The 26,150-nt window shown below is 39.4% G+C and overlaps 1 protein-coding gene across 1 annotated transcript in view; it reads right to left on the reverse strand.

Annotated features, from left to right (window-relative positions):
• The window catches only part of FMN2 (formin 2), a 241,492-nt gene that overhangs the window by 136,597 nt on the left and 78,745 nt on the right, over positions 1–26,150 (reverse strand). The window contains 5 exon segments of the mRNA XM_042445525.1: positions 7,170–7,314; positions 10,151–10,365; positions 10,367–10,871; positions 10,873–11,121; positions 11,221–11,681. Of these exon segments, the coding sequence (XP_042301459.1) occupies positions 7,170–7,314; positions 10,151–10,365; positions 10,367–10,871; positions 10,873–11,121; positions 11,221–11,681 (1,575 nt within the window).

The following is a 26,150-nucleotide window of genomic DNA, read 5'->3' on the forward strand; positions in this document are numbered from 1 at the left end:
TTCAGATTGGGAAAAATATTTATGCTGATAACAGACACCTTCTGTCTATCTTCAGCATGACTGGATCATTTACTTCTGAATCAAAGGGATAAATCTACCATTACTCCTATATGCAGAAGGTACATTTAAATCAATGGAAGAAGTTAATAGTGACTAATTAGTCCCATTCATTTCAGAAGGTTTATTCTAGGTAGAACAAATGATGGATTTAGCCAAATGAATGTCTGTAGGAATGTTCATGGCTACCTCATTTGGCTTAATTACATCCAATACACTGGCAACACATCCAAGCCAGCTTACCTTAAAGTGGGCCAATTTCATAAAAGAAGAGTGGAAATATGTGTCCTTAGAATAAAAGGAAATATGTGTCCTTAGAATATAAAGACACATATTTCCAGTATAGGGAAAGCAAGCTTTAATGTAAGCTGGCTCAGGTGTATGACTGTTTACCCTTATTTTCATCATTTGGAGATGCCAATTTTTTCTAAGTACAGACCATTGACATCACTTCATAATGATTTAAGGCTCTGTATACTGTACAACCCAGATAGGCTACTCTGTTCTTTGAACAGGTTGATAATAGATTGTAGGACATTATTTTTCTAGTTTATCTTTTGCAAAACAACAAACTCCTTTACAGTGTATAAAACTGTGCAGAATATTTTATTTATTAATTCATGGCATTTACTTATCATTTCTTGGCCCACCAAAGCATGCAAAGTGATGCTGATGCTGAGTAAATAAATATAGCAAATGAGCAGATATAGTTGAATTTTCTGCAAATTCTATATGGGAAGGGAAAGCTTGAGGAGGATTTCTTGCTTAGTGTGGGAGAGGGGAGCATATTCCTTAGTGCAGTATTTCTATTCCTATTCCTATTTTTATTAGAAAATATTAGGAAGATATAGAGCATAAGACCACACTGACTTTAGCTTATATTCATTTAAAAATAGTATTCTTTTCCACCTTGTCCATCCCAGCATCATGTTTTCAAGCCAAATGGGAAAAACAAGTTCTATATACTGGGAAACATTATAGGTTTTACTTTTGAGGGGAACTGTATTTTAGTGTTGATGCTTTTTCAGCAACAAAGAGCACCAGTGATCCATGCTACAAAATTGGATTATCGAAATTCCCTACCTTACTTCATAGCGAGCATCTTTTAATTTATTTCTCTTGATTAAATGAAACTCCAGCATAACTAAAGCTGCCTATGTCTGTTTTGTGTCAGAAACATGGCTCTTCTAAGAAAACAGAAGACAACACTCCCAAATTGACTCTCTATCTCTCTTTATTCCTCCCCTTCAACCCATTTCATCTTGATATTTTGCTTCAAACTGCAAACTGCTAGGAATCTTTGTTTCTATCATTAAAATAGCAGAGCGGGTGGAACAAATACCATTACATGTGCTGTTTTAAAGAACTAATCCCCTGTTAATATATAGCTACTCTAGATAATGCTGCTTTGTATGACATTTGATGAAAAATTTCTCAGACTGTTTAGATTCACGTACATAGTAATAAGAAGAAATAAGCATTGCAGTCTTCACCAGGAGACAGAACAATAGATTTTAACATTTCTGTAATTAGAAATAATAACAGAATTCTGAGTTTTACAAAGTGCTAAAAGTAAATGAACAGATGTTTAATTTTCTGGTTTAATACTAAAACAAAGGCATTTTTTTCTTGCTTGGAATAATTTAGCATATTGTTTTATGGGACCAGCAGTCTTATGGGACGAGCAGCAGACTATTTTGTGACAGATTCGTAAATGGGTCTTTAACATTGCTGAAAAGCAAAAGCAACACAGATGCAGCAAGAAGCATGAAGAAAGAATTCTTTGGGTCTCTAACACAGAGGGACTCTTTAGACATGCCTGCCTCACCCCCAATGCTGAATTGTTTTTTGCCTGGGGGCAAAGGATAAAATGCTGTACCCTATCTTTCTGACACAAAGAACCTGCCCTAAGAGATACTTGGAACTTATTTCAGTATCAGCAATGGGACAGGCATTGTCCACTCAACAGAGAGCAGCACGTTAGCTTGGTTGCCTGGCTCCAGCAGTGCATTGCTACCCCTTCTATTGCCCAGGATAAACCAACCAACTGAAATGTAATACCAAGGCATAATTGGAAAGACCTGCCTCATTTATCTCATGAAGGATGTCAACTAAAGCAAATAACTTGGTTCTTCAACAGTCCCCAGGACTGAAAAAGAACCTGATAAAGATAGCAATCCCACCGAGTCACATGCTTTAAATCACTAGGTCTAGCTAATGCTAAAGATATATTTGTTGTTTGTGAAGTTGAAGGCTTTCATGGCCTGCATCCATAGATTTTGTGGGGTTTTTGGGCTATGTGGCCATGTTCTAGAAGAATTTATTCCTGGCAAAACATCAGGAATAAACTCTTCTAGAACATGGCCACATAGCCCAAAAAATCCACAAAAAAACTATTTGTTGTCTGTTGTTATGTGCCTTCAAGTTGTTTCCAACTTTTGACAACTCTAAGGTGACCCCATCATGGGATTTCCTTGGCAAGAGTTTTTCAGAAGAGGTTTGCCATGGCCTTCCCCTGAGGCTGAGAGAATGTGACTTGCCCAAAATCACCCAGTAGGTTTCCATGATTGAGCTGGCAATGAACCCTAGTCTCTGGAGTCCTAATCCAACATTTAAACCACTACAGCACGCTGACTGTAGCTGCATTCTATACCATGCAAACTCTTTAATGCAGACCCAGATATCACATATTTTTTGCAAGATCTCAACATATTTTTCCAGCACAGTGAAAAAGCACAAAAACACTTCTTGCAAATCAATAATGTGTATTATCACATGCAAAATATCAATCACAAACACATCCAAAGTTATTGTTGTTTTTATGCAGTCTATAAAGAACTGTGCCGGAGCTTCCAGAATCCCAAACTGGCATAATAGTAGCCATGACAACTAGGGATTCTGTAAGTTGTAGACCAAAAATAACTCTTCCATGTTCTGGTAGTAAGCTACATTGATAAATGGTCTGTAATGAAGCTCCATATATTCATATCCTTAAGCTGAATTCCATTCAACTCTTGGTAAGTGTTTTGCAGAAAACATGCCCTTTTAAAGAACTTTATTAGTAGCCAGCTCCAATTCTTAAAAATATTATTTAAAAATAATATAATAAAGAGCTTACCATTGCAAGGAAAATAAATACAGCCAAATATTAAAAACCACAGCCACTAATGTTTAACCACAACTATTGCCTGCCTGTTTAACCACAGTTTGCCAAACCAAGTCAGTAGCCATCATTTTATTATTTGCAGAGATTTGTATTTCTCATGATATGTTAATACAAGTCAAAATTCACTGAGTAGACACACCCATATATTTGAGTATAAACTATCTCAAATCATCTAGCAAGATTTTCTCAGAAAACAATTGCAGTTTGGCTGGTTCTTCTTCCAGCTATAGAGCTCTTCAATACAAAAGCTTTTTAAAATTTGGGAACCAAGTTTGACGTCTTCATAAACTAAACTTTTGCAAATTGTGCAGATGATTCAGCAGTGTCAAACGTTTATTTGATGGAGGCACAGATGCTTATAACTGATGGTATCCCATTTAAAAACAAACCAACAAACTTCCAGACCCAGTGGCGAGACTGGAATGAACACAGCATGAACACAGACCACATTTCCTTGGGATGGAAAAGGCCATGCCTTTATTGGTTACAGCTGAATAGGTTTGGCCCACAGCATGGGTCTGTATCCAGGTGCCAGTCAACCCTCTTGACATTTGATAGTCAATCCATCTGTCAGCCAATGGAAACTTGTTCATCCAGCTCCCGTTTGGTAGTACTGAAATGACACATGCAGTTATCCACTCAGGCAGAAGTCACTTTGTGGTTCCCCTGCAAACTGGGCATGGAGCAGAGCCATTTATTGTTTTATTGTATGACATTGTAGTTTTAATCTTGTAATTGTTGTTTTTATTGTTGTAATCCCACCTCAATCCGCAGGGAGAGGCAGGAAATATAAATAAAATTATTATTATTAGTAGTAGTAGTAGTAGGATGAAGGACCATCGCCTCCCAAAAATAGTATTCTACGGTGAACTCACCACAGGTCAGCGTAAGAGGGGCGCTCCAAAGAAGAGATACAAGGACTCCCTGAAACAACATCTCAGGCTCGGCCAAATTGACCACCAACAATGGTCCACCCTGGCCTCACATCGGGAGGCATGGAGACACACTATACATGACACTGCAGCCTTTTTTGAAAGCTCACGCTGAACGAGTCTTGAAGAGAAACGACAATGCAGAAAGAACAACAATCCAGAAACATCACCCAAGGAGATTTTCTGCTCTGCTTTCTGCAACTGGACTTGTTTATCTCGGATTGGCCTTTTTAGTCATCAACATGCTTGTAGAAAGCGCAGGATGAGTCCTTCCTGAATCTTCGTTCGTGAAGAAAAAACCAGCGAGAGAGAGAGCAGTAGTATCTGCTCCCAGGCTGGGACTGACCTGTTCAGCTATATTCCCATGAACTCTTAAGGAGATCCCACATAATTGAGCATGATAGGTACACTGGTCCTGTCTATCCCAACTTGGATCCAGCCCCCTTCCACCACCACCACCACCCAAACTATTCAAAGTGATGACAATCAACATTAGCACTGTGATACAACTAACAAAACTATAATCTAAACCAGTGTTTCCCAAACTTTGATCCTTTAGGTGTTTTGGACTTCAGTTCCTAGAAGACCTAGCCCTTCATCATGAATTCTGGGAGAAGAAACCCGAAACATCTGAAGGACCAAAGTTTGGGAAACACTGATCTATACAAAACCCCAAACACTGAGAAAAAGTGGGTAGGGATGACATAACAGCAGACTGACTATTAGTGTATTTTAAATAGCTTATGTGGTCTGAAAGAGGACATAGCCTGCAGCCTAGGATCCACAAATGGATGCTTCCAGTGACTCAGGCCTTATTTTGAACTTATGCACTTATTTTGAAATACTATATTCTAATTGCTGTTGCTGACTGTATAAAATTAAGGTTCATAATTCCACCTTCATCTGGGGAATCACCAATAAAATGATCTAGCAAGTTGCCTAATCGATTCAGCAAACATTATTTTATTATTGTTCCATCCTTTCATTTACCTAGACCACCATATTCAGTAGCCATTTTTAAAGAAGGCAAAAAATTGGACTAAAATCATAATCAGAGCATTCCACTTCAGATACTATATCAACATCAGAATACAAATGGAGAACAGAATAATAAAGGCCACTTTTATTAATACAACATCAGATCTGCCAAGCAGGGAAAGTGTGTATACCCTTAATCACAGGGTAGGCATCTTGCCTGCCAGAACAGGGAAAGTGTGTATACCCTTAATCACACGGTAGGCATCTTGCCTGCCAGAAGCAAAGTCAAGCCACCTTTATCTAGCAAAGGTGAGAGGAACTGACCATCAACTGAGGTATACTGAGATTTTCCATATCACTCCCTCCCACATATAAAAATAAATAAATTAGTCACACTTCAGAGCTCCTTCTGTCTGGTGAATTGTTCTAAATAATAGTGGTAAGGAATCTGATCATATTTTTAGAATATCAAATAACTAGGCAACTCTCTCCTCCATTCAACCACACCCCTATTGTGAACATCAGAATAAGGCAGGGCTTTCAGTGTCCAATAAGCTCCATTCTGCAAAGCTGAGAAACACACATACATTACATGACATGATTAATGACCTGTGTATGGGGACTCACATTTGCTGAGGCTCTAACCACTATGAACCACATCACCCTCGCATGTGGTACATTCAATGCCTTCTATGTCACTTGTGACAAAGCTCAAGAACATGGACTGTGGAAATTCCTTATTTCCTGACCCTGCCACTGTCTGACTGTGAGGAGCATCACTGTGCCTTCTGATTTGATACTGTCTCAGCTGGTACTTAGCCAGTTGTTCCTAACCTTCATTTAGAATAGGACCTTATCACACGTGGGCAAAACATCATGAAAAGGTTGCAGAAACATTATGGAAGTGCCAGGGTGTGATCATTTGTGGCACTTCTAAAGTGTAATTGCGGCTTCCTGCTATGTTCCCGACGGAATCATTCGTGGGGAAGCCAATTTTTGAATAACAAAATATCCTGTCATTCAGGAAATGGCTCCTCCTGGCTTCCCTGCAAATGATTCCATGTTGGGAACATAGCGGGAAGCCTCAATTACACTTTAGAAGCACCACAGATGATCACATCCTGGCGCTTCCACAACATTTCTGCAACCTTTTGGATGATATTTCACCCTGTGTCTGATCAGGTCCTATGATGCGATAGCTGATAAGGATGTTATTTTATTGTTCACAGGTTTCTAGTAGTCTCCATATTCTGAAAGCATGTCCCAGCACTAACTAGCTTCAATATTAACATTTTAGTCTGTTTAGCAAAGGTTTATGATTTTTTTAATTGTTCACTTTCTTTTCATCTAAAGCAGTTGCTCATTACCAACATTAATAGTAGTTAGTGAAATTTATCTTGTTGCTATTGCTGCATGCCTTGAAGTTGTTTCCAACTTATGACAACCCTAAGGTGAACCTACCACATGATTTTTCTTGACAAGATTTGTTCAGAGGAGCTTTGCCCTTTCCTTCCTTTGAAGCTGAAAGAAAATTATCAAGCTTTCCATATTCCATTTGTGTTATATATAATTATCAACATATCATTATGAAAATAAATACTTATAATTTCCACTGCACTGTAAATTTAATTGAGAAGGGAATCTCACTAAAAAAAAGGACATCTATCTCATTCTGCATCTCCCCTTCTCACATCCCTTTTCTCTCTTTAGTCTTTGCACATTCCTCTTAGTTGTAAATAAAAAAACATTTAACTTATTTGTTTTGGTTTGCAAAATTTACATATATATTTCCAACATTTCTGCACCATCTTTCTATATAAACACAATCAATAAATTTGTCTCACTATCGCAGAATTTTTTCTCTCCTTTCCTGAGCTAAATTTATCTGCTCTTTATTAAAAACTTCTGCATAGATGAACCATAAACTATCTACATGCAAATCTGCTAAACTTGATACCTTCCTTCTAGATTTGGTTAATATTTCCCCATACCTATCTTATCCAAAGAAACAAGAAAGATACTGCAAAGTTACTCACTTGTTTGTTCTTTGTCTTTGTGATGGTATCCGAAATGGGTTTCTTCCTCTCTTTAACAGCTGTTTTAGAAAACAGTTCTTCAAATTCATGATAATCTATGGAAGGTTCTTCAATTTTTTCCCACACAAGTGAAGCATTAGAATCTCTAAAGTTAAGCAAAAGACCTATGTAGGGCAATATCAGACTTAATAGTCACAAAATAGTGGAATGAAGATAGATGATGAATATTATTTTAAGTGCTACTAAAAGTAGCATTAATTTCTTTCTAGTTTATCACAAAAATTAAATAGTGCATATTCCCATTTTCCACATATTAAAGCAAAAATGTTAGACATTCTCTACACAGAATAATTTTCTTAGCATTTTGTATGCTTATATTTAAATAAACTCATGTTCTAACAAGTGTATCATCAAATTCATATCTGAAGTTTACTAGCCACAATTACTATGGCAGTAGTCAAGAAAGATAACGGGGTCTGGAAAATATTTACACATTATTACTGAATTTGAGCAAGCCAAGGAAGCTGGAAAAAACAAATAAGGAGTGATTTTTTTTAAGTTCCATAAAACAGACCAAGTTTACACAGGATACTGCTAACCAGAAATGAGCAAAAAAGTTCTACGTTTTGTTAGAGACACCATCAATCAGTGCAGAGCTCTGACATGATGTTTTTGGTTAATTTATTAAATGGATTAACAGTGAGAAAAATATCTCTCTTGTGTCTCTCAATTCCTTATCATTTTCATCATGACCTTCCTCCTTTCCTTGTAACAAGCTGCTAGCAGCATACTCTGGATTAGATTTTATCTTCCCCATCTGAGAAAGAAACTTGGGTAGGGAAAAAAGCCTGTCAGATGGTCAGAAAATGAGGAAAGGGAATGATGTGCACAGTAGTGGACACAAACCAGAGGAAAAGAAGACACAGATAGAACCTCACTTTAGTTTTGTGTTACACAGGAAAACTCTCAGAAAACATCGTGGAAACAACTCCAGCAACACGACCACACACAAAGAAAACAATTCTCTATAACACAGCTTCAGCTGCTCACATTACACAATACAATATCCCTTGCATAGCCTCTCTTCAATAACCTTAAATATTTCCTTTTGTGCCTTTCATTTCTTGACATGTCTCACTCTTGGAAATAGTTGTCATTGTTAAAAGGAAACAACATGTGTAAGTAATAAGAAAGAGTGTGCCTTTTCAGAGCACATGCATTGCCTTCCCCTTTAAGCAACCACACACACTCCAGATTTCAGGACTTTTATATCTTAGGGCATGGCTTCCAAACATGTTTGAGTCCCTACAGGTCTCACTTTAGGAGGTGAGTCCTCAGAAATCAGTTGCATTGCCCATAGTCCAGGTAACTTCTGTTGGGTTTACGTTATTAATTGCTTTTATTCCTATGTCCTTAACTTGCTTTAGGCACTGAAATTACCCCATTCTTCCAAGAGCATGTATTAATGTGTTGAGTAATTAAGTTTTAGAACTAGCATTTTGTAGGTTGATGAGATGCAGATGAATTTCACCCAGCTCTGAGTGGGTGGGGGCAGGTGATGATATCTTTGTAATATTCTGTATTACCTCGGTTCTTGCCATATTTTTTAATTAAAAAAAAACCCATCCAATTATTTCCCTTTCCAGTTATGGAAGAAAAGAGGCAATAGCTGCTCAATGTCTTTTGATTGGTATTGTTAGGTGATCCTCTGTCAGGAAGCATCCTTACTGAAATAGTGCCTGCACTACCAAAGAAGAATACTCTTTTTTTCCCCTTCTGACACACACTATCCATTCCTTCAAACCAATCTCATTTTCCTCAGTTTTTAGCAGCAGGAATAAAACTGCATGCTAAGCATCAATCTCTTAAAATGCAACATCTGGGGTCATCCTGGCTTAGACCACAACTTGATAAACTTGTAGACCCAGTCCTGGAGGGACTTCCTGGAACTTTAATTTACTTCTGAGGACGTGAGCACCCCCCCCCCCCATTCTATTACTAACATTCATGCTGAACTCAAAGGCATAAGTTGACATTTGTGGAGGCATGACTTTTCTGATGACTTGATGCCTAGCATCTGTTATTTCAATTAAACATTACCTCCTGTAAAGAGACACAAAGACTAAAATAATAACAAACAAAAAAAAAAAAAACTTGGAAAGTGTTTCTTGCCCATAATAACCAAATTGCCCCTGATGTTTTCCTCTGCTGTGTGCATAAATCCCTTTCCCCATCATGTTCCCTCTGTCAGCCTTTTTCTGACAAAAGAGCACATTTCAAAGTGTTGTGAAAAGCAAGTCAGATTTTTTTCTTAATGTGAGAACTGCACTGCCAGTATAGATGTGTGAGATCAGCACTGAATCCTTCTAATGTGAGAACATCATGGACTTGTGTGATGGAAGTACATGACTGCATGCAGTCAAAAATGTTGATGCATTTGTAGGCTGTTCAAAGTCATAGCAATGCCTTGCAGTCCTGTCTAGCCAGGTACATGGGCATGATGGTACACAAAATGCTATCTCTATGTACCTTTGGCCACAACAAGCAACATGAAGATTGCACAAGATAATTTGGTGATGCTTGCCACATATGTGAGAACTGGCAGCTCAAGAGACTGCATTTGAAAGTTGTTTGGAAAAGAACAGTTTACATAAAAAGTATGCAGAAAAGCATACATGTTAGTGTTACATTTGATTCAGAAAAGCACACTGCTGCCTAAGGAAATATAAACTTTGTTAATTTCCAACCAGAATACAATCTATACCACCTGGTTATATTTACCTTTGAACATACATAGAAAAACACTCCTTCACCCAATATTCTCTTATAAAGACATAAAACCTAATCCAAAAATGTGGGCATTATAAATCCTGATTCCTAATCTTTAATGCCATGGAAAGAACAAAGTAGAGTGATTTGACCTACTGATATTTTTTTTCCAGTTCTACCACAATTATTAAAATCTTCAACATGTATGTTACCTTTTATTATGAAGTTGAATTCTTGTCCAATAAAGAGGCTTCATTGGTCGAGAAGGTTCTATTGCATGTTTCCTGCTACCTTTTTCCTGGTTCATCCCCATTACAAACAAACCAGTTGGCAAGGGAGGAGGAAGAAACCCAGAAACATGTGGAAGGTTAACAGGTGGAGGAGGTGGCACACCCATACCAGGCAAAGGTGGTGGAGGAGGGGGGAGGTCCTGCACCAGGCAAAGGTGGGGGAGGAGGAGGAGGTGGTGGCCCCATGCCTGGCAAAGGTGGTGGAGGTGGTGGAGGCGGAGGTCCTCCCATACCCGGCAAAGGGGGTGGAGGTGGAGGCAGCGGTACTCCCATTCCTGGTAGAGGAGGAGGAGCAGGAAGTGCCCCCATGCCTGGGAAAGGCGGTGGAGGTGGTGGAAGAAGTGCCACCCCCATTCCTGGTAGCGGTGGCGGTGGTGGGGGAGGTGGGGGAGGAGGAATGCCTATGCCTGGCAAAAGATGAGGAGAGGAAATAGCTGTCACTGGCAAAGGAGGAGGTGGTGGCACTCCCATATCTGGCAAAGGTGGGGGAGTAGGGGCCATACCCATGCCAGGCAGGGGTGGTGCAGGAGGAACAGCCACCCCTGGCAAAGGTGGTGCAGGTGGCACTCCCATTTCAGGAAGACGATGTGGAGGTGGGATACCACCAGGCATTTCAGCTGCAGGCAAAGGGGGTGGGGGGGGGGGGGGGGGGAGGTGGTATCATGTCCGCTCCAGGCAGAGGTGGTGGAGGAGGAATCCCTTTGCTAGGCAACAGTGGGGCAGGAGGCGAGGACAGGGAACATCCTGAGGCAGATGGAGAAGGCAGTACACCTGAACTAGGAGAGGGTGGCGTTAAAAATGGGCCTCCTGCTCCAGGCAGGGAAATAGACATTCCTGTGTCAGACAGTCCAAGGGGAGACCCCAAAACAGGGTAAGAGGATAAGGAAGGGGAACTGTCGCCATGAGTAATAATCGAGGGTAAAGTGGATGACATTGGTTCTTCTTGCAATAAAGAAGATGGCAAATTAGCATCAGGTCCTGAAGGCTGCAACATTGTTAGTTTTTCTTGGGCAGCATCCAACTGTACTGAAATCCGTTTAGGTGAGAGAACTAAAGATATTTCAGAGCAAAAAGTGGCCTGTGGCTCAAGTGTTGGCAATGGCTGAGTTGGCCCTTGACTCAGGTCCCCTTTCAAGAGAGGAGGTGCTTGTGGCAGTGTGTTGGCAGAAGGCATTGTGTGTGTTAAATAATCATCTATTGGTGAAGTCTGCACAGATTTTGCAGTTATAGTTTTTGGCAGGCTATATGATTCCTGTTCTTCAACAGTTTCACTGAAGTGTCCTTCACAAGTTGTGTGTCCACCCTCCTTCCACTGATTGCTACTAGAAACTAGCACCTCTGCTACTGGAAATTGTTTCTCCAGCTCTGCAATTTTTGTTTTCAGATCTTGGATGGTCTGCTCAAGCCGCTGAATCTCAGTTGTCCGCTCCTCTGCTTTCATTACAACATCATCCTACAAGAAGAAAGAAAAAAGTATCAACACAGAGAAAAATAAAGTGACATTTGTCAAACACACAAGGAAGGGAGTAAGGGACAAAGTGTACATGGAGATTGAAGATCATTATATGTCAACCAGACACCACCCTAGATACACCATAAAGCATGATAAAGGTCGAAGAACTGTTGCAAGCCTCAAAAAAGGATACATCATGTCTTTAGATAGGTACAAAATTACATGCCAGAAAGATGAATTTAGTCCTATGTTCCTGAGGATTTGCAGAATGTATATGTGCAGTATGTGCTGGTGTGATATAGTGGTTTGAGTGCTGCACTATGATTCCAGAGACCAAGATTCAAATCCCCACTTGGCCATGGAAACCCACTGGGTGACCTTGGGCAAGTCCCACTGTCTCAGCCTCAGGGGGAAGCAAAAGCAAAGCCCATCTGGACAAATCTTGCCACAAAAACTCCATGATAGGTTCACTTAGGGTTGTCATAAGCCAGAATCAACCTGAAGGCACACAATAGCAGCAGCAGCAACAACAACAATAATGACATGTTGCTCTGTTTCTTAGGCTTGACTAGAATGTGGGGAAAATATAGTGCTTTGAAATTGAAACTCTAAGAATCCTCTATCCAGCAAAATCATAAAAGTAACTTGCAAGCTCTGACCTAAATATAAGCTTTTCAAGCTACTCTTGCAACAGTAAGAGTTAGAGACCTGTATATATTGAAGTCTTAGGGCTCTTCACTAGAAGACTACTGGAGACACTCATAAAGCCATCACAAGAACTAGGGAGTAAAGGCTTATTTCAGCAAGTTAACTAGGTAGAGGAATTATATAGACATGCAAAATCTATCAGTATGTCCCATGGAGTACTGGAGAAGACCCATGTGTTGCTCCTGCCATAAAAGCAGAGCTCATTTTGATTGATTAACATCCATGCATTAGTTGCTTGAGATCACTTGCCCTGGAGCAAATGACAGGCTACAAGAATGCCAAAATAAGCCTGTGTTTACCACTGGAGCCACTTTGAATTGTGATGTTTGAAAATAGCCAAAGAACAACTATCCAAGGCTCTAAACAGAATGATGGAAAGAGACTAAAGGATAACTTAGTTTATTTCTCCAGTTACAGCATTTTGTGCCAGTTTCTCATTCATTAAGTTTCCAATTAAAATTGTGGGGGTTTTAATTTTGTTTTAGGGAAAAAAAACACAGACATTTGTATTCACTTTGTTATAAGGACACTAAAATGAAAACAAGACAGAACGTCAGCCAACAGTGCTAATGCTAATCACTGCGCAATATATACTCAAGGTTTGACCAAAAGGAAAAAAAAAAGGGAGGAAGGACACATATCTTCCCTGACTTCCACAACCAGAAACATCAGAGGCACATAGGGATCAAGTTGTTTATTGTACAAAGAACCTCAGAGACAAAAGCCAAATTCATTAAGAACTAGAATGCTTTTTACCAAAACTCATAGGAAAATAACCAGCAATGCCTGATCCACGTTATTTTGATGATTTTTCTTTGCTTTATGGCGGGGGTGGCTCAGTGTCCATTGTTCTCAATTCTTCTGTCCAGACCAGGAGGCCTTTTTCATGCAGAGGAGCCTCAACTTGGGACCTGAGGAATGTCAGCAATGATTCCTCATGCCATCACTACCATCACCATTGCCACCCAGTTTTGGCCAAAGGTATGGACTACAGGGAGACCAGTCTAGGAACGTAATTCCTTACTAATGTAATTCTTGGGAAGTAGTATTTGCAATTTTCTTCCTGATTCAAAGGACTTTTCACTCTTCAAGACATTCTGTCCTAAAGTCAGACATGGTATTTTTTGTGTAGAAAACAGTATTTTCTGTGTAGGAAATAGCCTTTTCTGGGCAGAAAATGATGTTTCCTATACTAAAAAGCTGCAGTTGGGAACTTAGCATGTGGATATTTTTTTGTGGGGGGGGAGTTAGGTTTTCTTTATGCAGAGAAATATTATTTCCTGCACAGAAAATTATGCTTCCCACACAAAAAGCCATATGCAGATTTTGTGCAAAATGAGTCCTGAGCGGCAAAGATCTTCCTCAATCAGGGTTTTCCAGTACCCAGAAAACACCCTTTTTGTACCATGTTTTGAATATTTTTGAATATTCTTTTCATCACTAGACCAATCAGATTAATAAGGAAACCTGTTAGCCTCTGATGCCTACAAAAGCTTTCTGATATGGGCCGGAATGTGTAAGTGGCGTAGTGGGTTAAGCAGTCTGGAGATCAGGGTTCCAATACCCACCTGGCCATGAAAACCCACTGGATGATCTGGGACAAGTAATATACTCAGGTCTCAGCCTCAGGCCAAGGCAATGGCAAACTTCCTCTGAAGAAACTTGCCAAGAAAATCCCATTATAGGGTTGACTCAGGGTTACTATAGGTCGGAAACAATTTGAAAGCAAACATAGAGACAGACATATACACAGAAACACACAGGCTGGAATTCTGTTACTGATATTCCTGTTTGGTGGAACCCTGTTGGTTACATTAGCATATTTTTCCTGTATGCTACAGGTCTCAACAATGGCAGTTCTTTTTTCTAGGCTCCACAACTACATGTAAATGGAGTATGGGATTTCCCACCCCCAGGCATTGTTAGAAGAGCAAGAGCCACATGAAAAAATGCTGGTGTAAATTTACTTTCCTCCAGCTACCTAACAGAATTTAGGTTTGATTTCTGGAACAGCTAACTAGGAAATTCAGCTTTCACAATTTCATATGAGTGCTTCATCCTTTTCTTTGACAGAAGCGGGACTCAAAACACTACAGTTTGTCTTGTTCCAGAGTGATATGATTATTTTTCTGGAATTCATAACAAAAAAAATATATTATAAAACCACAGAGTTGTTGGATTTTGTTTTTCAGATGAGGCTGTTTCTAAAGACTCTAAATGTTTGTAAGCTGGCACTTCAAATCAATGTAAAAATTGTCATCAGTCAACATTAAGGAGAAGCTTTTCACATTACACATGAATGATTTTTCCTGTTAAGCAAAAACACTGCTTAGCTTGTAAGATTCTGAAGTGAATGCTACACAAATATTTAACAAGAAGTCATTCCATGGTCTCCCAGGAAAGCAGAGATTGGAGGGGGAAGGGGGAGCACTAAAAGAAATACAAACTCATAGAGGTGACACTTATATTCTTGCTGTTCAACGTCTGATTATCCTATTACTTGTGTGTGTGTGTTTTAAAAGACTATTCCAACATTAATTGCCACACATGTGTGCTGAATTCATAGATATGGACAAGACATCATGATACTGGTCATATCATACTTCATGCCAGCAACTACAATACTATGTGCCTGAACCCTCTGGTGATTTGATTCAACTTCAAAATTTGTAAATCAGTTCCATGCTTTCTGTTTCTCTGTCTGTATGAAAAATGAGAATAAAATGAGCCAGAAAAAGCTTTACTGCCCACACTGCCCCAATGGATATGAAGGGCCCAGTGATGTTCAACATTTTTATCAGTGACTTGGATGGTGGAATAGAGTGCATGCTCATAAAATTTCCAGGTGACACCAAATTAGGAGGAGTAGCTAATACCCCAGAGAACAGGATCAGAATTCAAAATGACGTTAATAGATTAGAAAGCTGGGCCAAAACTAACAAAATGAATTTCAACAGAGAGAAATGCAGGATACTACATTTAAGCAGCAAAATTTCTCTGATGTCACCTAACAGTTGAATCCTATAGACAGTAATGCATACTCTATTAATTCAGAAAAGGTTAAATGTCTGGGCTTGTGGGCTCCAACTTCTATTTCTAGAAAAAAAAGTGTTTTATTTTTTGTAGAACTCCAATCTTCTTCCTTCCTTTTATTTTATTCAAATTTCCTTGAAAACTTAGTATTTGGGGGTTATGGATTGGAAAGTTTTACTTTTGCCGCTAAATCTTCTTTGGGTTTTTCATTTCCCCAAGGGATCATCTTGCTTCTTTTAATTTTTCTGATCTCTCCAGTGAGGAGAGGAAAGCACTCCTTCAAGGGGGGGGGGGGGATAAAGACAGTGACCTTCTATAAACTGACTTGCTTTTGAGATAACTTTTAGAATGTCCTTAAAAAGATTAATTCAGTTTACACTATCTAAAAATCTCATTTGTGTAAAGTTGGATTTTTTCCCTCTGAGCTCAGCCAAAGAGGAAAACACTGGATTGGCCACATCCGCTAATTATATAATACCCATACTAACCAATTCCAACATAAAAGAAATTATTATTAAATAATAAGACACATAAAAGATGGCATTTCTAATTGGAGACAGTCTCTTTTGTCTGGTTAAAATTAGACGCTGATCTTGCAGGTCTCCTTTGCAGATATCAAAGTCTAGGAGCCTTAAACAACTTCTAATGTTTAACAGCAATAATATTCCATATCCATGTATGTAACCAGACAATTAAACAAAGTTACTTCTGTTTTGAAAAGCAAATCGTTTTGCTTTTGGAGATAGAGTTGATTTTTTAGCTTATAATTTAATACAGTAAAAATCTATCACCCAAGCAAAATAAGGTGAGGTTTTCTGCTGTTCCTTGATCTTACACAACTTTAAGCCAGAGCCAGAGAAGACTGATGATGTTACTATTTTAGAAATAGCTAGCACATGAGGAAATGCCCTAATAAAGGTATCTGTCTGTTCACAATAAGTGAAACAAAGGCGGGGTACAGACCGCCGCTTTGCGGCGGTCTGCTGCCGCCGCCAGCTAATCCATGGGGGAGCCGGAGCCTCCACACGGCGCGGCTCCCCTGCGGACTGAAAAAGAAGCTCCAAAATGGAGCTTCTTTTCAAGTCACGTTTGCGACGTAGCGAGGCGCCAGGGGCACACTCGCTACGTCACAAAGGACGTGACACGTACGGACGCTCAGCGTCCGATACGCAAAGATGGCGCCGGCCATGTAGAAGGGCCGGCACCATCTTGTACGGACGGAGTCCGTACTAGGCCCAGGGGCGTCTAAAAGAGACGCCCCTTTTTTAAAGTAGGACGTCCTCCGGACGTCCCAAATGCCGGTGCAGAAAGCACCAAATTGTATAGCTCAGAAATAAATAGCTGGATGCACTTCAGACTACATCTCCATCATGAAAATAAGACAGTGGGAAACTAATTATGTTCATGTAACTTGACAACCTTTTTTAATCATTACAAATCGAAAATGTATTCTGTAATTCTGTATATCACTTTCTTTCTTTCTTTCTGCCCTTTTCTTCATCTTCTTCCTCTCCACTCCAGGACTAATAACAAATAAATATTGACTGCACTTAAGACTATGTAAGACTATGTAAGACTAAGCTAATGAGTTTATCACACAAGACACAATTGGAAGTATGAATTGTGATTAACCCATGATAGTCCCGCAACTGCGCAAATGGTTTTCACATGATGTCGTGTTCAAAGAGCTATTATCCCATGAATAACTCATGATAATCCTGCAATTGCCCTAATGGTTTTTACACAACATTGAGATGAAGCTTGATTAAAGTGCCATTATCACATGAATAACCAGGCAAGAAACAGCAGCAAATCATTCATGGGATGATGTGAATGACTTTTTGCTATTTATTACCTGGTTATTCCCTGGTTATTCAAGGGAGAATGGGTCTTGTGTTGATCCAATAATAATAATAATAATAATAATAATAATAATAATAATAGGATTTATTTATATGCTGCCCAATCACTGGGAATCCGGGTGGCTTACAACAGAAGGGATAATAGACGGTTCCCTGCCCTCAGGCTTACAATCTAAAAAGACACGCCACAAAAGGAGAAGGGAATGGTGAGGGGGAGGGGATCAGGTCCAGCATTCTTCTCTCCCTCTGAGGCCTGGACCAAGGCAGATGGACCAGAGGGAGGGCTCTTTTTCTTAATGGAGGCCGGGCCCAATGGAGTTGGGCCTATCCTTTCACTCCCTCCTAGGCCAGAAGATGACAGTTGGAAGGAGGAGGGGAGGACTCTTCCTCTTCAGGCCCGATGGCATTGGGCCTGTCCTGTCACTCTCTCTAAGGACAGTATTTTAATTTTAATCGTGTTTTAATGTCAATTGTGTGATTTTCACAGGTTAATAACTGTTTAAACTCACAATTCCCCCTGTATGATAAACTCCTAGGTCTACTCTGGTGCAACACCTGTAACATGTCCTTATTTTCTAAGAGAGGCAGGGAGAAAGCCTTTTCCATTCCTTAACTAGAAGGCCGTTGCTTTTTAATGATATCAAAGGCAGAGAAAATATCAAGCAGTGATAGAAAAGACTAGCTCTAGGGAAACTAGTTAAAATCCACCTGATTGCTCTGCACAGCCAAATGGGCAGAAGACAATAGCTACTGGTTATGGCAATAAGAAAGGTTAGCTTGGATCCAAGAAAGGTTTTTATGCAGATGACAAAGTCATATTTTGGGATCACTAGCTTCTAACCTGTTTTGCAGATAGCTACCAATGACTATGTTTTCCCAAATAAGAGATACATAGGCTGGCTGGGATAACAGCCTAGAAAATCAGTAACCTGTTAAACCTCTGTATTTGGAAATGATCACTAAACCTTTTGTTTGTTTGTTTCCTTGCTCTTTCTTAATACAGAAATGAAGATGCTACATATCTAGACATATGGTCAAGATCAGCCTTCCCTAATTTGGCTCCCTCCAGAGGTTTTGGTCTAAAACGTCCATTATCTCTGCCTACCAGTCATGCAGGCTGGGTTTGACAAGAATTACAGGCTAAAATGTTTGGAGAAGCCAGGTTGTAGAAGGCCAGCCTAGGTAATCCATGTTACTATAATCAATTGAAAAAAATATCCTTGCTCAATGTACAAGGCCAAGTCTCTTACTTTTATTTAGATGCATTACTTCAGGAAGGGAAGTAGTCTATGATTTATATATATCTGGATGTATCATATTATTACCTAGTAACATGCTTGGAGCTTAGACACATGGGATTCCTATGCAGAGTCATCCTTATTAGTCAGTGAAGCCTATGTTTATCCTGCATGGGAAACTAAGAAACACCATATGTCTGGCAATGAAACAAAAGATCTCCACCCATAGCTGTATCTTTTCCCCATAAAATGTAAATTACCCCCTCCTCCACATATCTGAATACATGGCATAATCAAGACTTCAATAAGTAAAATAAATACAATCAAGATAACAATCCCTGTCATCTGATTCATATTACAATTTGGCCAGGCCTTGAAATATCACCAAGTGCAAATGGGTCCCCTTTCAACCTGCATTCTGTGTGGCATGAATCAGATACTTCCTGTTCCCACTCCTTTAGGCCTTGGGGTGAGAGGAAGAATCTTAGGATGAGGGCACAGCCCTGAAAATATTTTAACTTTCCAAAGTAGAACTTTAAAAATGTTATACAAATTAACTGAAAGTAAACTGAAAGGTTTTGGTCCACCCTACAGTAACAGGGATGAACACCACCCTCTACAGCCAGGCATGATTTGACAATCATATCAAAGAGGAAACCTTTAGCTGTACAATGCAAAACTTAGGGGAAAAAATTTCCAGCAAGGTAATTGTTTGAATGCTATGTTCTAAGCAACTGTTGTTGATACTTAATGATATTAACAGGATCCACCCATCATGACAATCACCAGAGACTGTCTCTAGGTCTCAGATTTTGGCCCTGAAATGACATGTTCTGGAATACTCTTGATCTCGGAATCTTATTCCCATATGAATCTTAGATGACTCCTTTCATATCATTGGCTAAAGCAAGGGTGGGGATGTATAATCTCCCAATAATGCTGGCCTGCAATTCATGTCATCCTTCATAACTAGCTATGCTGGCTAAGGCTAATGTGAACTGCAGCTCAACCAAAGAAAGAAAGCCATCTATTCATCGTTTCAGAACCCTGCAGATCTCAGAGTGTGAAATTGGCCTTTCATCATAGATACAGAGATCTTTGGGGCCTGCTGGGTCTTTGGAAAAGGTAATCAAGTACACAGAGGAAACAAGAGGCACTCTCGGAAGTTAGTTCCAGATGTCCAAATATTTCATTCTGGAAATGGGTCCAATACTCTCCAATTGCAAAATCCAGTACAAAATCCTATCCTTTGGGGATTTGGGGGAGCTCAGAAAGTGATGCTTATATCTTAGTGTAGATGCCAGAATTTCCAATCCTCCCAGAATGTTGGCATCCACTCTTTGATCTAAGTATAAGTTTCTGAGCTCCCCCAGATCCTAATGATAGCCTGTGTAAAAAGGAATTACTGAACTAAGACATTCAAGATATTTATCACTGTCCAAAGGCATTGCTTGGGACAGTGAAAAAAAAAAAGGAACAGACAGGCCAAAATAAAGCTGCTTCGGGTCACTTTGGAGGTATGCTGTTTAAATGCTGCATGCATCCTAAGAAACTGGAAGCCATGGCAAAGCCATGCTCCAGTCCTAAGGACTAGAGCACAGCTTTGGTGTAGCTTCTGGCCTCTTAAGATGCATGTGTCATTTAAAGAACATACCTCCTAAGTGACCCAAAACAGTTTTTTGTTTTTTTGTTTTTTGGCCTGTCTGTTCTGACCCATACTTTCACACTGGAGTCTTGCCCCTTTATAACAAATACATATTCACCTGTGACTTTTGCAGCCCTATTTTTTCCTCCAGTTAAGAAGCTCAGTTATTGGCCATTTCCATTTCAGCACTGATTAAATGCACAAATCAAATTTGAGCACTCTCTCTCTATATATATACACACACACACACACGCACACAGGCGGGTTACAGACCGCCAAAAAATACGTATGGAATACATATTAGGGTTAGGAAGGGGCGGTGCTTCCATACGTACAACATGGCGGCGCCCCTTCCACATGGGGACCGCCATGTTTACGTATCGGACGCATAGCGTCCAGACGTGTCGTGGCACCTATGACATCGAGAATGCGCCAGAGGCGCCTCGCGACGTCATAGAGGCGCCGCAAGAAGGAGCTCCATTTTGGAGCTCCTTTTTTGCTCCGCGCGGGAGCCGCACGGTGTGGCTGCTACGGCTCCCTCGTGGAGCAAGCGGCGGCCTGTAATCCGCCACAGTGTGTATGTGTGTGTTCTTCATTGGTTGTCAAAGTCTTCAGTTCTCACCCTTAACTGTATCCTGGATAATTTATAAGTAATTTAAACAAAGTGTTTAGATCATTCAACATGAATGATTAATATGAACTAGACATAACAACTTAGAAAAATACTGTTAATTAAATTTGATGGTTTATAGTTAATGACAATTACAATACAAATAAGGATTAACAAAAACAGACAGTTTTCCTTTGAACATGTTTACTAAATCAGAATATGTTATTGTTTCTGTTCCTCTTCATTCCTCAGTGAAATACTATTGCCGGTTTCACAGGTAAATAAAAACAAAAGATCCTGGAACTAGGTGTCCTGTAGTAATATCTTATATAATATTTTTGATACTACAAATATATCTTGTCAAAATATCCACACTGCACCCAGAGAGAGAGAGAGAGAGAGAGAGAGAGAGAGAGAGAGAAAGATTTCTCTTAATCTGAACATTTTAAATGAAATCCTTTTTGAAGATAAAATTTATGTTGGCACATTCATGGCCAAACAATCTATGTCTCAAATCCAGAAATTCCAACTCCTCAAAAATCCCTCCCAACACTTTGATTTAACAACACTTGATTCATATCACTATACTAAGTTGTTTTTAATTTGATACTTGCACATTCATTTCCATTCTCTTTTTAACCAATGAAATTTGAATAACTTTGAACATTTCTTCAGGCAGATACTTTGTGGGTTCATGATTTGCCAGCATCTACTTTAAGTTATTAGGAGACAAACAATGTTTATTAAAGTTTGTAAAATAAATTAATTTCTATTTTCGCAGTCTTTGAGATTTGATTGGGTCTCAGTAACACAATCAGCTTCTAAAGATTTGTTCAAATGGTCACTGACACTTAAAATAAAATTTTTAAAGGTGGCTCTTTGAGTAAACATAAGACATCAGTGAAGAAAATCTCCTGTTCAGATTTTAGTTACATTTAAGATGTAACTCTTTGAAATCTATTATTCCAGAATTTAAAATATTTCTGACATATAAAAAAATATTTGGAAGGTATTTTTAATACTGTTTGTCTGGTATAGGCATATGACTAGACACTTAAATCCACCACTTCTGGTGATACTATTGCTGTATAATATTAAAGTCATCTGACTATTTTTTTAAGGTGGGTTGAGATGTGAAGTGGGATAGCAGACTCTAAAGTAGTGGAAGGAATGTAAAACAGCTATAAAATGTTTTCATCTATATATTGGCTGGATTTATACATACAGCCATGTTTTATTTGTCAGCATAAGAGTAAATGTGGTCCTTAGGTTCATATAATCTGCATTTCATACCGAGTCTGTGAAAGCTACTTTCATTTCACTTGGAATTTAGGGATTGTGTTTTTTCTATAAAATATTTCAAGTTCATTATGTATGAATTGTGGACATTGTTTCATCCTAAGCTCTCTGTGAAATAAAATATAGGAAGCTGTATAATTTATATTATTATAGGCAACATCCATCTAGGATAGGAAGAAAGTATCAAGGTTATCAGCAATGAGATAGGATGCAGACTTCACTTTCCATTTTCAGCATGATACCTAAAACTTGTTGCACTGACATAATGCATGAGTTAAATGACAGCACACCATTACAATGTAGGGATTTTACATTTGTAGGGCCGAGATACTTGGATCCAAAAAGGTGTGAATCTAGCACTAGTGGTTTAGGTTTCATCTACATGGATGCAAATTTCTGTCTCTGCATATGATGTGGGATTGAGATATCTTAAGGTAAGGATGTGGGTGAAATTTGTTTCATTTGTATTTTAATATAAATTAACTTAATGTGCGCTTCCAAAACTAACACAAAAACTGGAACACAAATACTCTTTTGTTCTCAAACCACCTTAGATTTTATAAGGTATTCTTTTTTTAAAAAAAAACTTATACAAATATCTATAGCAGTAAAAACTGCATACAAAAAGGGCATGCAGTAAGGAAAATTGCACATAAAAGAGGTACGTTAAGAAAAATGACATTTACAAATTTTCATGCAGATGAAACTGCACAAAAATGCTTCATCCACAATTAATCCTGTGGCACCTTGAAGTCTGACAAATTTTATTTTTCATATGCTTGTGTGCACTGTAGACCACTTTATCAGGTGCAATAAAAATGCATATGATTTTTCAAATGGACCAGAAGAAAACACATTTGCAAATTAGTGCTGAAATGGGATGGAAGGAGAAACCTTTACACAATATAGAAATGAAACAGGCCAGTTTGCCCACATCTTCTAAAGAGTTGTCTCCCCTCTACAAATCTGTCTACCTATTGAGATCATAGTGAAAGGCCCTGAGGAAAAAAAAACTCAGTCTGAATCCAGAGAAAACAGAAGTACTAGTAATAGGCTCCCTAGGCCCAGGTATTGAAGGGAATGCAGTGGATATAGTATATCTTGATTTCAGTAAGGCCTTTGACAAAGTTCCCCATGACATTCTTGCAAACAAGCTTGTAAAATGTGGGCTAGACAAGGCAACTGTTAAGTGGATTTGTAACTGGTTGACCGGACAAACCGAAAGGGTGCTCAACAATGGCACCTTTTCATCCTGGAGAGAAGTGACCAGTGGGATCCCACAGGGCTCTGTCCTGGGTCTAGTACTGTTCAACATCTTTATCAATGACTTAGAGGGAAAAAAATGGGGGAATACTTATCAAATTTGCAGATGACACCAAATTAGGAGGAATAGCTAATACTCCAGAGGATAGGATCAAAATTCAAAATGACCTGAATAGACTAGAAAGCTGGGCCACAGCTAACAAAATGAACTTCAATACGGAGAAATGTAAGGTACTGCACTTAGGGCGAAAAAATGAAATGCACAGATATAGGATGGGGGACACCTGGCTTAAGGAGACAACATGTGAAAGGGATCTAGGAGTCCAAGTAGACCACAAGTTGAACATGAGTCAACAGCGTGATGCGGCAGCTAACAAGGCCAGTGCGATTTTAGGTTGCATCAATAGAAGTATAGTGTCTAGATCAAGGGAAGTAATAGTGCCACTATATTCTGCTCTGGTCAGGCCCCACCTGGAATATTGTGTCCAGTTCTGGGCACCACAATTCAAAAAGGACATTGAGAAACTGGAGCGTGTCCAAAGGAGGGCGACTAAAATGGTAAAGGGTCTGGAAACCAAGCCCTATGAGGAACGACTTAGGGAGCTGGGAATGTTTAGCCTGGAGAAAAGAAGGTTAAGAGGTGATATGATAGCCTTGTTTAAATATTTGAAGGGCTGTCATATTGAGGAGGGAGCAAGCTTGTTTACTGCTGCTCCAGAGACTAGGACCTGGAGCAATGGATGCAAGCTGCAGGAAAAGAGATTCCACCTAAACATTAGGAGGAACTTCCTGACAGTAAGGGCTGTGCGACAGTGGAACACACTCCCTCGGAGTGTAGTGGAGTCTCCCTCCTTGGAGGTCTTCAAACGGAGGCTGGATGGCCATCTGTCGGGGATGCTTTGATCTGGATTTCCTGCATGGCAGGGGATTGGACTAGATGGCCCTTGCAGTCTCTTCCAACTCTATGATTCTATGATTCTATGTGAAATTTTTCCACTTGTCCTAAATGGGGTCATGCTCCCCCTGAAGGACTCTATTCACAGCTTGGGAGTGCTTCTGGACTCGTCGCTCCAATTGGCATCCCAAGTGGATGCGACAGTCAGAAGCGCCTGTTATCAGCTTCGGCTGATACGCCAGCTGCAACCCTACCTGGGCTGGGGAGACCTTGAAACCGTGGTACATGCTCTGGTAACCTCTCGATTGGATTTCTGCAATGCGCTCTACATGGGGCAACCCTTGTACCAATCCCAGAAGCTTCAATTAGTGCAGAATATGGCAGCAAGATTGGTTGCCGGTTGTTCTAGAGCTGACCACATAACACCCATCTTACAAGATCTCCATTGGCTGCCCATTCACTTCTGGGCGCAATACAAGGTGTTGGTAATTACCTATAAAGCCCTAAATGGCTTGGGCCCAGGTTACTTGGAGGACCGCCTCTCCCCATATAATCCGCCCCGCACACTCAGGTCAGCTGGGAAGAATCTGTTGAGGGTTCCGACTGCGAAATATGCGTCGACCTCACAAAGGGCCTTTTCTATCTCGGCCCCAAAAATTTGGAACACCCTTCCTGATGAGCTCCGTTCTATCACCTCCCTGGATCTCTTTAAAAAGAAACTTAAGACCTTTTTCTTCCATCAAGCTTTCCCCCATGTGCTCTGATATCATGTGGTCCCCCCCCCCCCAATATGTATTTTGCATCATGGATCATCAGCTCAGCTGGCTTTGACTTGGGTTAATAGTTTTTAAATTGTACTTGAAATTTTCTACACAGTTTTATCGTATGTATATACTGTAATTTTATTTTGTACTGTTGTATTCTTTTGTTCTGTACACCGCTTTGATCAATGTGGAAAAGCGGTATAGAAATAAATTTTATTATTTTTATTATTATTATTACTTGCCGTTCCATTTCCTAGTCGGAATCAAGGAGAAAGCCTTTTCGCTGGTCGGCCCCAGAGTTTAAAACATCTTTTTCAGAAAGTATCTTTCTGATGGAGTCATTTTAAATGAAGACTTTAAAGCCATAAATTGTTGTTCCCTTTCTAAAGTTGATTTTTTAAAAAAAATGTTGTGGTTGGACCACAACATTTTTTTTTAAAATCAATTTGAATTATATTTGAATTACACATATTAGCACAGCCATTCTGGAAAATTGCTTCTTTCTTCCTAGGAACAGCAGGAAACAAAGTATGATTATGTAATGAGGCAGAATAGTACTACACAGACATGCACCAATGTCTCACTCAGGTAAATATTTAGTCCTGCAGAAAGCTATTTAGTGGAAGGCACTGTAATTCTGATTTGCAAAGTGCATTTTGAAATCTTCAACTGCCACCTAGTGTGTCACTAATGACATTACAACCTTTTCTCTTTGTAGATATTCAGATGGAGTTATTATCTTTCCATGATGTTTTAGATGAGGCTCTTTGATTTGGTTGCTTTATTATTAAGAAAATGATTTTTCTAAGAACCAATATGGTGAATAAGAGATTCTAATGGATATATTTAAATGACTGTTAATTACATATTATTTTAAGTATGAAAAGTTGCTTTTGATTAAGGGTTTCCAGCAGCTCTGAAAACATGTTTGGAGGGTTTCCTCCACCAACTAGCCCATTCAGAATATCAGTTTTTCCACTTAAGGATGCTATTATAAAATGATCCACTGGACCAATGTTTCAGCTTTTCACCAATTTCATAATCCATTCCCATTACATATTCTCTCTTTAGGATATTAAATTTAGCTTGCATTTCTGCTGACTTGATAGTGTCATTTATCATTATCATAACCTCTTCATTACCCACAGTTTA

Source organism: Sceloporus undulatus, chromosome 1 (genome assembly GCF_019175285.1).
Source record: "Sceloporus undulatus isolate JIND9_A2432 ecotype Alabama chromosome 1, SceUnd_v1.1, whole genome shotgun sequence".
NCBI lineage: Eukaryota > Metazoa > Chordata > Lepidosauria > Squamata > Phrynosomatidae > Sceloporus > Sceloporus undulatus.